Source organism: Anomaloglossus baeobatrachus, chromosome 10 (genome assembly GCF_048569485.1).
Source record: "Anomaloglossus baeobatrachus isolate aAnoBae1 chromosome 10, aAnoBae1.hap1, whole genome shotgun sequence".
NCBI classification, from domain to species: Eukaryota; Metazoa; Chordata; class Amphibia; order Anura; family Aromobatidae; genus Anomaloglossus; species Anomaloglossus baeobatrachus.
The window spans coordinates 39,238,808-39,256,200 of NC_134362.1; the positions used below are offsets into that span (position 1 = coordinate 39,238,808).

The following is a 17,393-nucleotide window of genomic DNA, read 5'->3' on the forward strand; positions in this document are numbered from 1 at the left end:
ATCTTCCCGTCCTTTCCCATTGAAGATGACGACTTCAGGGATAGGTGGGAGGATCTGGCCCAGACCTGCTCGAAAGGTTTTTTGACACTACTTAAAGACCATAATAGTCGGTCCTTGACAACTATGGAATCTGATTTGGAGACATTAGAAAAATCTCTTAAGGAGAAATGTACGTCTGAGCAGTTGTCCAAAATTAATGAAGATATTGAGGGGGAGCTTTTTAAAATTGAGAAGGAGACGAAGGACTACAAACTTCGGAAATTTAATAGGGACACTGCAGACTATGCCTCACATAGTGCCTACAAATGGCACTCTGGTTTTTCCAGAGGACGTCGGGGCTCACGGCCCAGGGCCCCATACAGGGACCGGTCTCCTTCCGCACGCTCCATGGTTTCCGGTGAAGGATCTTCGTCTGAGGCATCTGGGGGCACACTTGATGTGGATGAGAGTGTCGGTGCCCGGGTTAAAGACCGTCGTAAACAACACTCCACATGGAAAAAACCTTACAAGTATGTTGACAACCACAACCATCTCCAAATTGTTAACCTTTCTGATCATGTGCTCACAGATGCCCAGATTGAGGTCCTTTCAATGGGATTGTCTTTTTCACCGACCAATGGTTTCCATCTTTTCACAGCGGTAAAAGACGTTAACCTCTTCGCCAGAAAGGTACTTCTTAAACGTTTCCATCATAAGAAAGGCACGGAGGTGGACAGTTCCATGGACCCTGTGGAAAGAGAGACGCTTCGGGCTTTGGAGGACCTCTTACGTGAACAGACAGTCACAAATACAGGTGTGTTTCCTGACTCATTACTGCCTAGATCTACTAAATTCCCCCCCTTGTCCCTCTGCCCAGCGCTGGATATATTTGTGAGGTTGGTCACTAGTGACTTCAAAAAAATTCCAACCAGAAGGACTAGGGACAACCTCACACACAGACAACGGGCTGCATTAGAGGAACTTCGTTCCTATAAGGATGTCATCATCAAAGCGGCGGACAAGGGGGGCAACGTCGTGATCTGGGCAGTAGATAAATATGAAAAAGAGGCAATGAGGCAACTGAGGGATAGGGATACCTACACGAGGCTTACTTGTAGCCCCTTAGCTGCATACTCTAAAGAACTGACCCATATTCTGGAGGCGGCGCTGGAGAAAGGCATTATAGACCAGAGGATGTATGACGGACTCTCCAATAAGACACCTAAAATTCCAACTTTGTATTTTTTGCCAAAAATCCACAAAGATCCCGTCAATCCTCCGGGGCGTCCTATCGTGTCCGGCATCGAGGGGTTGTGTGAACCCATTTGTAAATTAATTGACTTTCAACTTAAACCTTTGGTTGAGACACTCCCCTCGTATGTCAAGGACACGACGGACGTCCTCAACAGGATTGACGGCATCTTTGTGGAACATGATGTATTATTGGTTACTGTCGACGTGGAGAGTCTGTATACATGCATCCGACATGCGGATGGTCTGGCAGCAGTCCGTTTTTTCCTGGGGATGGACAGTCGATGCGGCAGGATGGGGGATTTTATTCTTGAATTGCTCCACTTTGCCCTTACTCATAATTTCTTTATTTTCAACGATCGGTATTACCTTCAGGGGCGCGGCACTGCGATGGGCGCGGCCTGCGCGCCTTCGTACGCCAACCTCTTCCTGGGTTTCTGGGAGAGGTTGGTCTTTGGTGACGATGGTGCGGGGGCTGGCGCTCATGTGCAGTGCTGGCTAAGGTATATCGACGATATTTTGATTTTTTGGCAGGGCACTGTGGAGCAACTTGAGACATTTATGGGGGAACTTAATAATAACATCTTCAACATCAAATTAACGCATAAGCATAGCAGCAGTTGCGTTGACTTTCTGGACATTAAAATCTCAGTCGGTTCTGAACGAACCATCCAGACCGACGTCCACAGGAAAGAAACGTCAGTCAACGCACTGCTGCATGCTTCCTCTGCACATACCCCCTCCACCATCCGGGCCGTGCCGACTGGCCAGTTCCTCAGGATGAGGCGGATTTGCTCGTCAGACACCACCTTTGAAAATCAGTCTGCCGATCTCCAGCGCCGCTTCCGGGACCGAGGCTACAGCAATCGGTCCATCAAAAAGGGTTACCTTCGTGCTAGGAACACCCCTAGACCTCAGTTGCTCTCATATAAGCCCAGGCAGGGTCCCCCAGAGCCTGAACTACGCTTTATTGGCACCTTCAACCATGAGTGGAGCACTATGAGAGGCATCCTAAATAAGCACTGGCCGGTGCTCCTATCGGATCCTGTGCTCTCAGATTTTCTACCACATACTCCATTGGTTGCAGCCCGCCGGGCTAAAAACCTACGGGACATCCTAGTGGCTAGCCATTATGTCCCTCCCGCCCGTAATCCATTTGGCTCCAGAGGTCCAATCACGGGCTGCTACAAGTGTGGCCACTGTTTGGCCTGCAGAAATGTAGTCCGATGCACGACTTTCTTCTCGTCCGACAGGGCACAAACATTTCAAATCAGGAAATATATAGCATGTGGATCCACACATGTGGTATATTTTGCTGTGTGCCCATGCTCCCTGATCTATGTGGGGCTCACTTCCCGTGAGCTCCGCATTAGGGTCAGGGAGCATGTCCGTGACATTGAGGCAGCAAAATCTGCCACGGACATCACACTGCTCAAAACGTTACCCCGGCATTTCAAGATCCACCACAATTGTAATTCTGCATTATTGGAGGTGCGGGGCATTGACATGGTGAGCAGCGGGTCCAGAGGTGGGAATCTCAAAAAAATACTTGCCCAATGTGAGGCTCGTTGGATCCACCGTCTGGACACGCTGGTCCCAAAGGGACTTAATGAGACACTGAGTTTTGCTCCGTTCCTCTAAACGTGCTTGAATTCCCGTATCACCAGGATTGATTTTCATTTATTATTATTTTTAGGGTTTGTGTGTTTTTATTTATTTCTATTTTTTATCATGTTTTATTCTCTTGTGCTTTCCCTCTCTCTTTTTTATATGCTATGCTCAGTCTTGCTGCATCATCTGGCGTGCACACTTTTATGTGTACATTAATCCATATGTTTTTTTATGTATATTCTTCCAGTATTCCTCTTTTGGATTAAGCACTCCTCTCTTCCTGGACCCTTCTACCCTTTTGGATACGCTGTCCCTAATAACCATCAAGTATATGAAGACACTGGATTCTATTTATATTATATGCCTTTTACTGTTCACATCACTGCTGTTATCATCTGGGCTGCGTATCTCCTTGTGGCCCTGTGTTTACTTAGTCACTTTCCTCTGCACGCGCGGCCCGTCTGTTCCTTCCTGGTGTGGGCGTGCTCGCCGTCACCTTGGTTGCCGCGCTCTCGCGGGAGTGGGATGACGCGTCCCTGCTCCCGCGCGTGCGTGTTGCCGCCTGACGGCTGGCCCGCCCCCATCGGGACGCTGCTGACGTGCGCGCGCGTCACTCCAGGATGTGACGTGCGCGGAAGTGTATGCGCGCCCCATAATAAAAAACCCCTGGACTGCAACGAGCATAGCGCTGCCTTCTCCCTCCCTGAGGAAGCCGAATTTGAGCACGGTGCTCATTAGGCGAAACGTACGTTGGTGGGGTACGGGGGAGCCTCTTTCTTGTGTTTTTGGGATCATGCATTAGTCACTTTAAAAAATGCACTTTAAAAATGCACTGGCCACTTTGTTTTTGAATGTTTTGTAAATACTCATTGGATGGTATCATGCCCCATTAATTAATCCTGGTATGCTTGAGCAGGTTACTACATATATTATTGCACATGCACTTTATCTGCATATCTTATTGTTTATGCCTGCTCTAACAATGCCCCATTGCATGATTTGTATTACTCCAACTGGCCATTTGTGATTACTGTTCATTTCTTTGATCCTGATTATGCACTTCACACCCCTATGTGTTTTTATCCTCTTTTTTGCTGTTTGCACATCTTTTTATTGTATTTAATAAAATATATTCACTTTATTGGCACTTTTTGACTCTAGTCCTCCTATTCTTATATTATAGTGCTGAAATTAATCTGCATCAGAGAACACAGTCACACAGCTGCAGAGTTGTGGAAAGCTATTCGGGTTGAGTTTGGTCATTGGCTGTCTCCACTGAACCTGGAGCCAGGGAAGGCCGTGTTTGACAATGGTGCAAACCTGTTCGTGGCCCTACACCTGGGCGACATCACACAAGTGTCTTGTTTGGCTCACGTTCTGAACCTAGTTGTACTGAAATTTGTAGCCCAGTATCCCGGGCTGGATGCGCTGCTGCAGAAGGTACAGTTGGTGTTTGCTCACTTCCGCTGTTCGCAGCCTGCAGTTAATCGATTGGCAATGATACAAAGGAGTTTCGGTTGATATTTGATCTGCTGACATGGTGGAATTCTACTCTGCACATGTTGCAGCGACTGTGCCAGCTGCAGTACATCTTGAGGCATAAACTTGGACAATGCAGTATGGAGGTGGGGAAAAATCACGCTTGTAGAGTGGGCACAGATCAAGGCTCTCTGTACCCTACTTGACAGTTTTAAAATGGCTACAAACATGGTTAGCACTGATGATGCCGTCATCAGCATCACTATTGCACTCGTCTACATGTTGGAGCACACTTTGAATAATTTGAAAATACAAAACAAAGGCCTACAGTCTATGTGTTTGGTGAACCGTAACTCCCTGCTGATTGAAAGCCCTTGGGGAATGGACAATTGTTGGTACTGGACTATTGTTTTTAAAGGAAACAACTAGAAAATGGGTCTTCTAATGTTGTGGAGAGGTTACTGACAGTTTTATTTTTCCATAGCTTTCTCCAACCTTTCTAAATCTACTATAGAATGAATATGTCATCAGGAATCTCCAGCTGCTTCTCTCTCGGTACTTTGGTGAGTGAGTTGGAGAAATGGCTGGCTCTACTGAACCTGTAACTAGGGAAGGCCAAGTGCAATCAGGCTGAAAACATAGTGGCGGCACTACAACCGGGCGACACAACGTCTGGGCAACATCACATATGCACTGCATGGATCAACCTGGTTGTACAGCAATGTCTAGAACAGTATTATGTGCTGGGTGCGCTGCTGCAGAAGGCACAGTTGGTATATGATCACTTTTTCAAACAAAAAGGCGGGCCCACGGCCTTTGCATGGACCCGTAACTGCTGGGTGTTTTAAAGCCCTAAGGGGAGGAAGCAATTGATGTTATTGTACTGCTGTGTCCCTGGAAGGATTTTTAATGTCCAGGCTACTACATAGGTCTCCAAGTTGTGTCTTGTCTATACTGGCAGTGGTATAGGAGCACCAGCCCTACACCTGTCTCTCATCCACCTCTATATTTCTTCTCTCTATGAAAGCTAATGGCTCGGTCAAAACAGTGGTGCTGCACTGTAAAACGTATTTTTGCTGTTTTGGAAGCCTTTCAACCCCCTAAAGGTGTTTTTTGTGCCTTATCTTTGGCCTCCTATTGAATCCAATGCGGTTCCATAAAGGTTTGAAGTTCGGTTCGGGTTCGGTTCGATAAAGGTTCATGAGTGCATCCCATGTTCGGTTCGGTTTGCGGGAGGTTCGCTCATCTCTATGCACCATGCCCGAGCTCATCACCTTTCTCTAGCTGATGCAATTTTCTACAATGTGTAAATTAGTGAAGGGCATTTTTTTCAGGTGATTTGTCCAAAACCAATTAAAAATGTATTCGAATTTGAAGGTCCTGCAAATTTTCTAAAATTTAAAACACATTCGATTTCCAATAAACCAATTCGCACATCTCTACTTCTTTTGGACAGTTTTCTTAAGTTACATCAATTTTTTTTCAATACTGAGGGTATTATTGTCATTAGAAACGTAAAAAAAATAGGAGGAACCCCCATGTAAAGCAAAATTTCAAAATACAAGGTAATATAGAAGATGAATATAACAGGTAACTGGTGGAAAGTTTAGTCAAGGGCTAAAGCGATAGAAGTCAAAGATTCTGCCATTATAGCTAGATGACTTGTGAAAACTGTTCCTGCCTTTACAAAAAGAAGCGTCAAGCACAGTAATGTTGCTATAAATACCTTCATTATTTGAAATGAAGTGACAAGTAGTGATGGCCGAACCCGAACTGTATAGTTTGGGGTCTGTACCAGACATTTAGTATCCATGCATGGAGCACGAACATGCACTTCTAATGGATGCATCAATTCTGGGTCATCTGCAGGCTGCTATTTTTAGGCTGGGGACTGCCAAATAACCATGGGGCTCCCCAGTCTGAGAATACCAGCCCCCAGCTGTCTGCTTTATCTTGGCTGTGTATCAAAATTGGGGGGACCACAAAAAAAAGCTGCATATGGTCCCTCATATTTTGATATCTAAGATATCGCACACAGCTGGAGGCTGCAGCCTGTAGCTGTCTGCTTTATCTGCACTGGGTATCAAAATACGAGGGACCTAATACCATTGTTTCCAATTATTTAATTACTTTTACATTCCACTCTGGGACCCAGACAGCTTGTGTGAACCAGACTAAGGACTATTTTAAATGCTTAGGAAGCCTCAGCAGGTGTTTTGTGGTAATTATTCTAATTTTCTGAGATAATGACTTTTGGGTTTTCATTGACTGAAAGCCATAATCATCAATATTAACAGAAATAAACATGTGAAATAGATCCCTCTGTGTGTAATGACTCTATATAATATATAGGAATAGATCCCTCTGTGTGTAATGACTCTATATAATATATAGGAATAGATCCCTCTGTGTGTAATGACTCTCTATAATATATATAGGAATAGATCCCTCGGTGTGTAATGACTCTACATAATATATAGGAATAGATCCCTCTTTGTGTAATGATGCTATATTATATATGCGTTTCTCTTTTTGTATTGAATTACTGAAATAAATTAACTTTTTGATGATATTCTAATTTATCTATTTATTGAGATGCACCTGTAGATCCTATTTAGTCATCTTTTCTGCTTTGTGTATACCTTTGGGTTGATGAAAAATTATGAAAAGAATGTTCTAGTTTATGTGTAAACCAAGAGGTTATGCCGGCGTCACACGGTACGATATATCGGGCGATATGTCGTCGGGGTCACGTCGTTAGTGACGCACATCCGGCATCGTGAGACATATCGTACCGTGTGATACCTCAGAACGACTGTGAATGATCAAAAATACTCACCTTATCGTTGCTCGTTGATACGTCGTTCATTTTCAAAATGTCGGTCCAGCTTCTGTGCTCCGGTTGTTCATCGTTCCCGAGGCAGCACACATCGCTCCGTGTGACACCCCGGGAACGACGAATACAGCTTACCTGCGTCCCGCCAGCAATGCGGAAGGAAGGAGGTGGAAGGGATGTTATGTCCAGCTCATCTCCGCCCCTCCGCTTCTATTGGCCGGCCGCTGTGTGACGTCGCTGTGACGCCGAACGTCCCTCCCCCTTCAGGAAGAGGATGTTCGCCAGCCACAGCGACGTCGTCCGGGAGGTAAGTGTGTGTGACGGAGGTTAACTACTTTGTGCGCCACGGGCAAATAATTGCCTGTGACGCACAAACGACGAGGGCGGGTACGATCGCTCGTGTGACCACACGATATATCGTATCGTGTGACGCCGGCCTTACTCCCAGGATACAGTGGGTCACGATCGAGGAACGAGACCAGACTAGGTTTAAACGCAAACTTTTTATAACCTGAGAAAGGCAATGGGGATGTAAACCAAATGTAAACACAAACAAATGTACAGGCACCCAGTTACTGAACTGGGATCAGCATGCTGGGCTAAGGACTGACTCCAATAGAACAGGAACAGTTTACCTAGCCAGGAACGTCTGGAAACACTAAAACGGTATAAATCACTGGGTATATGAAGGAGTTGTCCCTGGACCAGCACACCAATTAACAATCTTAGCAGACACTCTAATTCCCCGCCCTTCCCCCACACATATAAGAAACACAGGAAAGTACCCCAGCGTTGGCCAATGGCTAGCAGAGATACACCAACAGTACTGCAGCAATGGCTGCTGTGTAGTATATATTAGACCTTGTCTGGCGCCAAACCACTACTGAGTCAGTGTGCACACTTGTCTGCAAAAACAAAAAGATATAGGCCAGGCCTGAGCTCAGGACTCACTGGTACGCATATTTATCTCCTGGGGTGTCTCCAGGCAAAGGAATATCCGTTCCGTGTCCGACTCTGCACAGTTCTGTATGGCACCGACAATCACCAGGAACAATTCTACTATGGCTGAAGTCACAGTCTGATAGCAAGGCCTCAGATGAAGATCTCTTCTGGGTTTCCTTCTGCAACTGCTGTCTCACTCTGGCAGCCGTCTATATCCACTCACAAGCACCTGAGTGGACTCTGCTCGTACAGCACTCAGCGGCCCCTCTCTCTCTCTCACTGGTGGTCCGTCTGCTAGCACGGACCACGATGCAGGCAACCACTTCTCTCTCCAGTACCTTCTCCGCTCTCAGTTTGTCCTCTTTTCTTCCCACTTCTTATCTTTTCTCCTCACAGCCTCCTCCTCTAAGCCTGAGCAGACCTCCCTCTGCTGGACAGAAGGAGACACTGCAGCTGTTGCAATATCAGCACTCTCACATTTATATTAGCCTTAGACAGGGGCTACAACAACTAAGATTTTAATTATTGCGGAATTGCATCTCCAAAAGTTATTGGTAATTGACCTTCTAATGTTCATTCAACTTATTTGCAAACTTTCTTTTTTTACACCTTGGACTGCAAGTATGGCACAACACTTGTAACTGGTACTGTCATACTCCCATACTAGACCTCTAAAAAGAAATGTGAGAGTAGCCATCAGTGTGGAAGTATGTGTAGCAGCTATTCCTTCATTTTTCTATTCTTATTGATAAGTTTCTTTAAACTCTGCAATATCTCTTGGTTCCTTAAACTGTAAATAATAGGATTAATAAATGGCGTTAACACAATGTAGATTAAAGACTTAAACTTAGACTGAGATGAATCTCCGGATGGCGCCATATAGATAGCAATCAGAGTGCCGTAGTAAATGGAGACAATCGCAAGGTGAGAGCTACAGGTGGAGAAAGCCTTCTTCTGTCCACTGATGGAAGAAATCTTGAGGATGGTAATAAAGATGCAGATATAAGATACAACGACAAATACGAATGGAAAAAAGATGGTAAAAAGGCAGATTACAAAATCCACCCAGGTTATGACTGAATAGTCTGAAGATGATATTTCAAGAATTTGAGCAAAGTCACAAAAGAAATTATCAATATCCTCCGAATCACAAAACTGGAGCTGGAACACAAAAATAACCTCACTTGAGATAAGAACGTAGGAAAAAATCCAAGAAAAGCTCACGAGGTAGAGACAAGTTCTAACATTCATGATGGCGGCATATCGTAATGGGAGACAGATGGCGAGGTATCGATCATAGGACATAATTGTCAGTAAGAACGACTGTGTAAACGCAAGAAAGCTGTGTAAATAAAATTGAAGAATGCATCCAGTTATCGATAAGTGACCGCTGCCCCACAGTACGACATGTAACAATGCCGGTAAGATGTTTGATGTGAATAATACATCAACGATTGCTAGGTTCTTGAGGAAGAAGTACATGGGATGTCTAAGATGATAACTGATCGATACTAATACAATGATAAGAAGATTTCCAACTAATATACTTACGAAAATTGAAAAGACAAAGAAGAAAAGCAGAATATTAAAGTTGTAGTCGTAAAGGTTTTTGAATCCATGGAGAACAACATTATTTACGATGGTGTGATTGTTTCCACACATGGTCCTATTGCATAATAATTTTTCTAGACCTGTAAAAGTAGATAAAATCAAAAATGTATAACTTAACATGATTGGTAAAGTATATGGATGAGGAAACATGCGTTAGGACAGGAAAAGTCTTCAAACGTTAATCATGCCTCCATGGTGTTAGCTGTCGTAAGTCAAAGAGAAGGAGACATTGTCATGTTCTGATGCTTGAAGGGCCCAAAAACTCAACTACCACTTTATGAAGACACAAGGCTCTAACAGGACACATGCCTGCATGGTTTTAGCTATTGTAAGTGTGAAAAGGGAAGTCACAGTCATATTCTTGTTCTAAAAAGTTCCAAAAACCCAACTGCCAAATTATGAAGACACAAGGATCTTCTAAGAGCATGTTTTTTTGCTATCGTAAGTGCTAAAGGTAAAGTCACAATCATGTTCTAGTGATAGAAGTGGATAATGACCCTATTACCACTTTATGAAGACACAAGGAACTAACAAGACTCATGCCTGTATGGTTTTTGCTATCGTAAGTGCTAAATGGGAAGTCCCAGTCATGTTCTGGTGCTAGAAGGGCACGAAAACCCAACTACCACTTTATGAAGACACAAGGATCTTCTAACAAGACACATGCCTGCATGTTTTTTGCTATCGTAAGTGCTAAAGAAGAATTCACAGTCATGTTCTGATGCTAAGAAGGCCCAAATATCCAATTAAAACATTATGAAGACACAAGGATCTTCTAACAGGACACATGCCTGCATCGTTTGTGCTATCGTAAGTGCAAAAGGGGAAGTCACAGTCATGTTCTTGTTTTATAAAGGCCCAAAGACTCAACTACCACTTTATGAAGATACAAAGATCTAACAGGACACATGCCTGCATGTTTTTTTACATCATAAGTGCTAAAGGTGAAGTCACAGTCATGTTCTGGTGCTAAAAAAGCTCAAAGACCCAATTACTGCTTCATGAAGACACAAGGATCTTCTAACAGGAGACATGCCTGCATGATTTTACCTATTGTAAGTGCTAAAGGTGAAGTTACAGTCATGTTCTGGTACTAGAAGGGCCCAAAGACCCAACTACCACTTTATGAAGTCACAATGATCTAACAGGACAAATGCTTGCATGTTTTTTGATATTGTAAGTTCTAAAGGGGAAGTCACACTCATGATCTGGTGCCAGCAGGGCACAAAGACCAGGTTATCACATTATGAAGACACCGGTATCTTACAAGGACACAAATAAGTAGTTAATGGGCATTGTTGTAGAGTATTCCTTGAGGCTCAGGATCTTCAAAGTTCAACTGTCATTTTCATGAGTGGAAATGCAAAATTAAGTACTCTAGGCCTTCATTCCAATATACATGACTTTTTACTTGGAAAGCTGAGAAGGTAGTGATTGAACGGAGAATAATTAATCAAAACCAAATAGGCATAAAACTCAGCCACGATCAAAACTTCATCCATGTTACTATGATGTGCCAAAACTTTTTGGAAATGATAGGTCCATTATATGCATAAAATATGTAAGAACAATCTCACCCTGAATTAGGCTTCCAATGGTCATCGGAATGGAAACACCACTTTTGCCTGATATGGCAAAATGATAATCAAAGCTGAATGATTTTCCCACTGGTTTTCACATGACAATCCTGGTACATCCAAAAAATATGAAATTTTTCCTGTGCGTTTCAGACTAAAACAAAGTCTTCATGCATGAATAAGGACTTAGTTTTAGTCTGAAATGCGTAGAAGAGTCTTAACGCATAAAACAGGTATGAACTATTGCACATCGAATAAGGCTTCCAATAGTCATCGGAACGGAAACACCACTCTTGACCGATATGGTAAAACGATTTTCCAGCCGCTTTTCACTTTAAAAATATTGATAGGCTTTTTTTCCAAAGTAATAAAAATTATATCCAAAAAATGTGAACTTTTTCCTGAGCGTTTTAGACTAAAACTAAGTCCTCATAAATGAATAAGGATTTAGTTTTAGCCTGAAATGCTAGGGAGAGGGTTAATGTACCAGAATTTAGAACATACTAGACACACTCATACTTGTATATTTGCCTTCTCATGACACCATGAATATGTTCAAAAGTGTTTTAAGTGAATAGTATTTTGAGGCAGAATAAAACTGATCTCGATGCCACAAATATATCAAAACCCAGCCTAAAAGTTATGATCCAAGGTGCCCTATTGCATTAATTTTTATTTGTCCAATTTGTAAGAGTATATTCCAAGGAAGGTTTGATGTGTATTTTGAAGAAGTTTCAAAATCCAAAAATTGCTGAATATACGAGGGGCTGCTGATAAATCTTTGGCTTTGTGATCTCTTTTTGTTTCTATGATAACGAATTTTACATCATATGAGAGCCTTATGTGTCTAATATGTTTTCAAAACTTTGTGTTTGTTGCTTATGGCAACAGTGTTCTCGCGGGAGAATAAAATGGCGGAGTCTAATGGGATATTCACAGCAACTGAGAGCACAGGAGTGATAAAATTCTTGTTTGTGCAAAGTTCACGAAGGATATTCATGGTGATATGTCGCAGACATTGGGGGATCAATGCCCTTCATATTCCTGAGTTAAGACCTCGGTTATCAAATTTAAAATGGACAACTTCAGCACCAATGATGAGGAACGTCCTGGATGACCGAGAGTGTTTTTTGTTCCGGAGATCGTCGATGCTGTGCACAACCTCATACTGGAGAATCCACAAATTGCAGCTAAAGCAATAGCAGACATCATTGGGATTTCCCGTGAACGTGTTTGTGTCATTATCCATAAACATTTGGACATGAGGAAGCGATCTGCAAAATGGTCCCCAAATGTTTGACAACAGATCAGAGAAGCATGCGAGTGAAAATTTCCCGGTCCATTTGTCAGCGTTTCTCGACTGATAAGAACTTCCTGGATTGACTGGTCACTATGGATGAGACCTGGATTTATTTGTATGACCCTGAAAACAAAGAGCAGTCAGAAGAGTGGAGGCACAGTGGTTCCTCGTCCAAAGAAGTTCAGAGTGCAAAAGTCAACCACTAAGATGATGGCGTCTGTGTTCTGGGATAAGGAGGACGTGCTGCTAGTGGACTACCTTCTAAAGGTTTCCACCATCAATGCAAGGTATTACATTGAACTTTTGGACCAATTGAAGGCAGCTCTGAAGGCCAAAAGGCACGGCAAGCTGTCCAAAGGAATTTTGTTCTGCCAAAACAATGCCTCCGCTCACACTGCACAAGCGACCACGGCAAAACTGGCAGGGCTGGGCTTCCAGCTGGTTGACCACCCACCTTATTCACCAGATCTACCTCTCTCTGACTATCATCTGTTTCCAAACCTGAAGAAACAACTCAAAGGTACCAAATTTCACACCATTTCTGATGCCATGGCTGTTACGGATGCCTGGTTTGAGGCACAACCAAAATCCTTCTTTTTGCTAGGCTTAGGCAAGTTTCACACATCCGGCTTTTCGCAGGTTCGCCGGATTCGGCGCACACCAGTACAGTGTATACAGTACAATGGCAGCGCGGCAACTTCCGGGTCACATGCTCCGATCACATTACAGCATGTGACCGGCGCTTGTCGCGCTGCCATTGTACTGTATACACTGTACTAGCGTGCGCCGAATCTGGCGAACCGACGAAAAGCCGTAAGTGTGAAACTATCCTTACGGAACTTGGAATACCGATGTAAGAAGTGTGTTGTCACAGTGGAGAGTATGTGGAATAAATGTAAAGTTTCATCATCCTATCTCGTTTCTTTCTGGGTAAAGCCAAAGATTTATCAGCAGCCCTTCACACTCTGAGCTTTCCTTGAAGTGGAGTTTGAACTCAATCCATTTCAAAATCACTTAAAATCTCATGGTGAACATACTATTAGAGTGGTCAATTTATTAAATTTACATATATTATTTACTCCAGTACTTATTTTGCGTTATCAAATAAAAATAAAAAAAAAAACATGAAAAAACAACAATAAATTCCCCAAAGAAATTTTGTCTAAAAAGTAAATTTTATTTGTGCAATTTATGTTCCAAAACCCACGCATTCTAGGCTACATCACACAACTAATACACAGCATTTACATGGTCTGCAAATAGAAATTGCCCTAAAAAATGACACCCCTAAAACCTGAAGTGTTTTGGAAAAATATTGTGGTAAACCTCCCATGAAAAAAATAAAATAAAAGCCACACGTGAAAACTCATTCCTTCTATCGATAATTTACTACCGCTGAATTTTGGCAACCAAAAATGACCACAGCTTTTCACAAAATCTGCCTGATCCAGTCGAATAACTAATATTGGTGTAAATGAGTGGAATAAGTGTTTTACTTCCGATTTATGTCATTTTTGTATTGCAAAACGAATTATTATTTTATTTAACACCGTTAGAACATCTCGATAAATTTGTTGCAAATTAACGACAAAGAGAGTTCACGTATGACCACGCAATGCAAAACAGGTTTAATGCAGGTGAAAAAGTTTCCAAAAATCGAGCAATTTTAAGAACAACCCAACTTCTTGATATTCCGTACTGAAATTTGATCATCACTCTTATGTTGATCTTTAAGTCTGGTGACATTACCTACTTACCAACCACAAGTTGAATTTCCAATGATGATCTGGAATAAAAAAGAAAGTTGTTTCTTAGCTGAAACTGATTTTTTATATATGATAAATAACTTGCAAAAAATAAAATAATGTATATATACATATGGGCAAAATAATTGTCGCTGGAATGTCCCTGGATAAGGCGTCTTTATACCCTAAGTTCTAACACATACTTGTCACTTATTCTCCATTAGTTTTATATGTTTGTAACATATTGGTCAAATCCTCGTGAGTATTATTATCTGGCAAAATACAACAATGAAATCCCCTGTGTATACAAGAAGGAAAACAAGAAATCCAATTATCTTTCTTGATTAATACATGTCTGAAAGACTTTTTAAGTATAGAAGTAGGTGACGCAATATCTTCATATTATCTACAGTTTTACCAAAATATTGTGCAGAAACATTAGACCCCCAAAACTTGCCAAAATGGCCTATGTGCTGTATCATCACTTACTACAGAATGTTATAGGTGACCTGTTACTTGCCAAAAAGATGTAATCTTTAGCCAGTGGGAAGTGATCTTCACCTCTTTGTGTTGAATCTTCTTCATGACCACCAAATACCTAGTATTTCCCAGTGATAGGCTGGGAACACATGAGGAATGCGGGGGCTGCCTCTTTAAAAAACAGGGAGCACACGCGCATCCTAACAAGTATCCAGGAGACCCATGCGGCTTGCGCAGGCCCTGTTGCGAAATAGTCGGAAGCAAGTTGGGAACAATACCTGGAGGAACAGCTGGGCAGTGGGGCAGTAAGTAGATCTACAATCATGCTGGTTCAGGAATGTCGATGTTACAGTAGCCCCTTTATATTATTCATGGAAAAACTGTCTGGAGCCAAAAGAACAAAAAGCGGTACTGACAGCAGTAACTGAAAATTCTGCCAAGCTCAGACATATGGCTCAAGTACTGACACAGGACATAGGTCAGGAAAAGCCAAAAAACCCAATACTAACGTGTGTGTCTGAGGAGTTCATGGTCTGACTTCACTGTCGGTGCCAGGCCGGAATTGCAGACACAGAAAATGGGTGTGCACTGTCCGCAGGTAGGTGAGGATTTAGACCTGATTATGGCCAGTGTGGAATGGCCAATGTGGAGAATGAGTATGCACTGTCCGCATGTCCATGGACAAAGTGGAGAACAGCTGTACATCATCTGGAGGACCATGGTCAGGAATTAATTCTGTAATTTCCAAAGGGGGACCTCTCTCGAAAAAGAGCGAGAGTAACCAAAGTCAGCAGGATCCATGGTCTGTGCAAACTGTACAGGCAGAACGGCAAAGACCATTCCAGCTGGGCCAAGGATGTGGATCCACTGGACCTTGGATCACAGGTTTACATTGGAGGGGCATAACTAAGTGCTACCTGGTCTTCTCTAGTACCTCTGGTGGTGATGTTACGATTGTGCTGCAGGCAGCTGACAGGTACCACTCCAAGGCAGTTCCCAGATCCGCAAAGGCTGACACTAATGAAAACAGGTGTTGTCACTGCTGGGACAGGACCAGGATAACTGGCTGGCTGGAAGCTGGTACTGGTACTGGTACAGATGGGACAGGTTCAGGTACAAACAGGACAAATGACACAGACTGGACAGGTTCAGATTCAGGTTCAGGTTGAGACAGGAACTCGGATTCAGAAACACTCGCAGGTACCAGGACACAGGAACTGATACAGGAATTGGTTCAGGAACACAGGTAGGTACTGGGACACAGGAATGGAAACAGGAACTCAGGCTGGTACCAGGACACAGGTACAGATCAGGATTTCAGGCTGGTAGCACGACACAGGAACGGATATAGAACTAAGGCTGGTACCGGGACACAGGAACATTTATATGAACTCAGCCTGGTACCGGGAGACAGGAACAGATAAAATAACTCGGGGTAGTGGGACACAGAAATGGATCAGGAGCTCAGGTTGGTACCGAGACACAGGAACAGATCAGGAAGTTGGGCTGGTACCGGGACACAGGAACACAGACAGGGACACTGGAACGGGCTCAAATTCTCAGACAGGTTCGGGGTAAGGTTCAGGACTGGTTCAGGCATACGGGCGAGTACTGAACCTGGAACAGGATCCAGGGACCAGACTAAGAGCTTTCAACAACAGGGCACACTGGCTACAGGAAATAACATTGCACAGGCACCTCCCAATAGGTGAGGGTGTCTTAAATAACTGGTTCTTCTCAGTGTGTGTATATTTGTCTATATGTCTGTGTAACTGCATATGTGGGCATGTGTGTGTGCCTGCATATGTGTATGTGTGTTTCATTTCTGAACACAGCAATACCAAATGTGTTTTTTATTGTTTTATTTTCAATAGGGCAAAAAGTGGATAATTTGATTTTTTTTCATATTTTTTAAAACAATAAAAAACAAAAAAACATTTTATTGCATCACTATGAATAGCAGAAATGCTGTTCTATGACTGCCGACACTGTGCTGGCATTCACAGGAAGCATGTCATGACAGTGACGGGGATCGTCAGCTGAACCCCACGCTGTCATGACAACTGATCAGTGCCCCGTAATCACGTCACAGGGCCACCGATGACAGTGGGAAATAACACGATCCCCGAAGGAGCTTGTTAGATAGCACTGTCAGAGATTGCCCAACCAAGCCACCTGTCCCCCTGCTACTCCCCGACCTCTCCTCTCTGCCAATTCCTTCACTTACTTCCCATTGCCCAATGACTCCAGTTGAAAACCTTAACCATGACTTACAAAGCTATCCACAACCTGTCTCCTCCATACATTTGTGACCTAGTCTCCCGGTACTTACCTGCACATAACCTCCGATCCTCACAAGATCTACTTCTCTATTCCCCTCACATCTCCTCTTCCCACTCCCATCCAAGATTTCCCCCGTGCCTTCCCCATACTCTGGAATGCTCTGCCACAACATATCAGACTCTCACCTACCTTGAAAAGCTTCAAAAGGAACCTGAAGACTCTCCTCATCTGACAAGCCTAGCGCATGCAGTAACCCTCAGTTCGCTATAGCGCCACACGACCATTTCTATCTTCACTTA

General features: G+C 43.3%; 1 protein-coding gene across 1 annotated transcript; it reads right to left on the reverse strand.

The window, feature by feature from the left end:
• Positions 1 to 8,818: 8,818 nt before the first annotated feature.
• Positions 8,819 to 9,760, reverse strand: LOC142254320 (olfactory receptor 11A1-like). Its single transcript, XM_075325366.1, has one exon. The coding sequence runs from the start codon at positions 9,758 to 9,760 to the stop codon at positions 8,819 to 8,821; it is 942 nt and encodes a 313-aa protein (XP_075181481.1).
• Between the last annotated feature and the right edge of the window lie 7,633 nt (positions 9,761 to 17,393).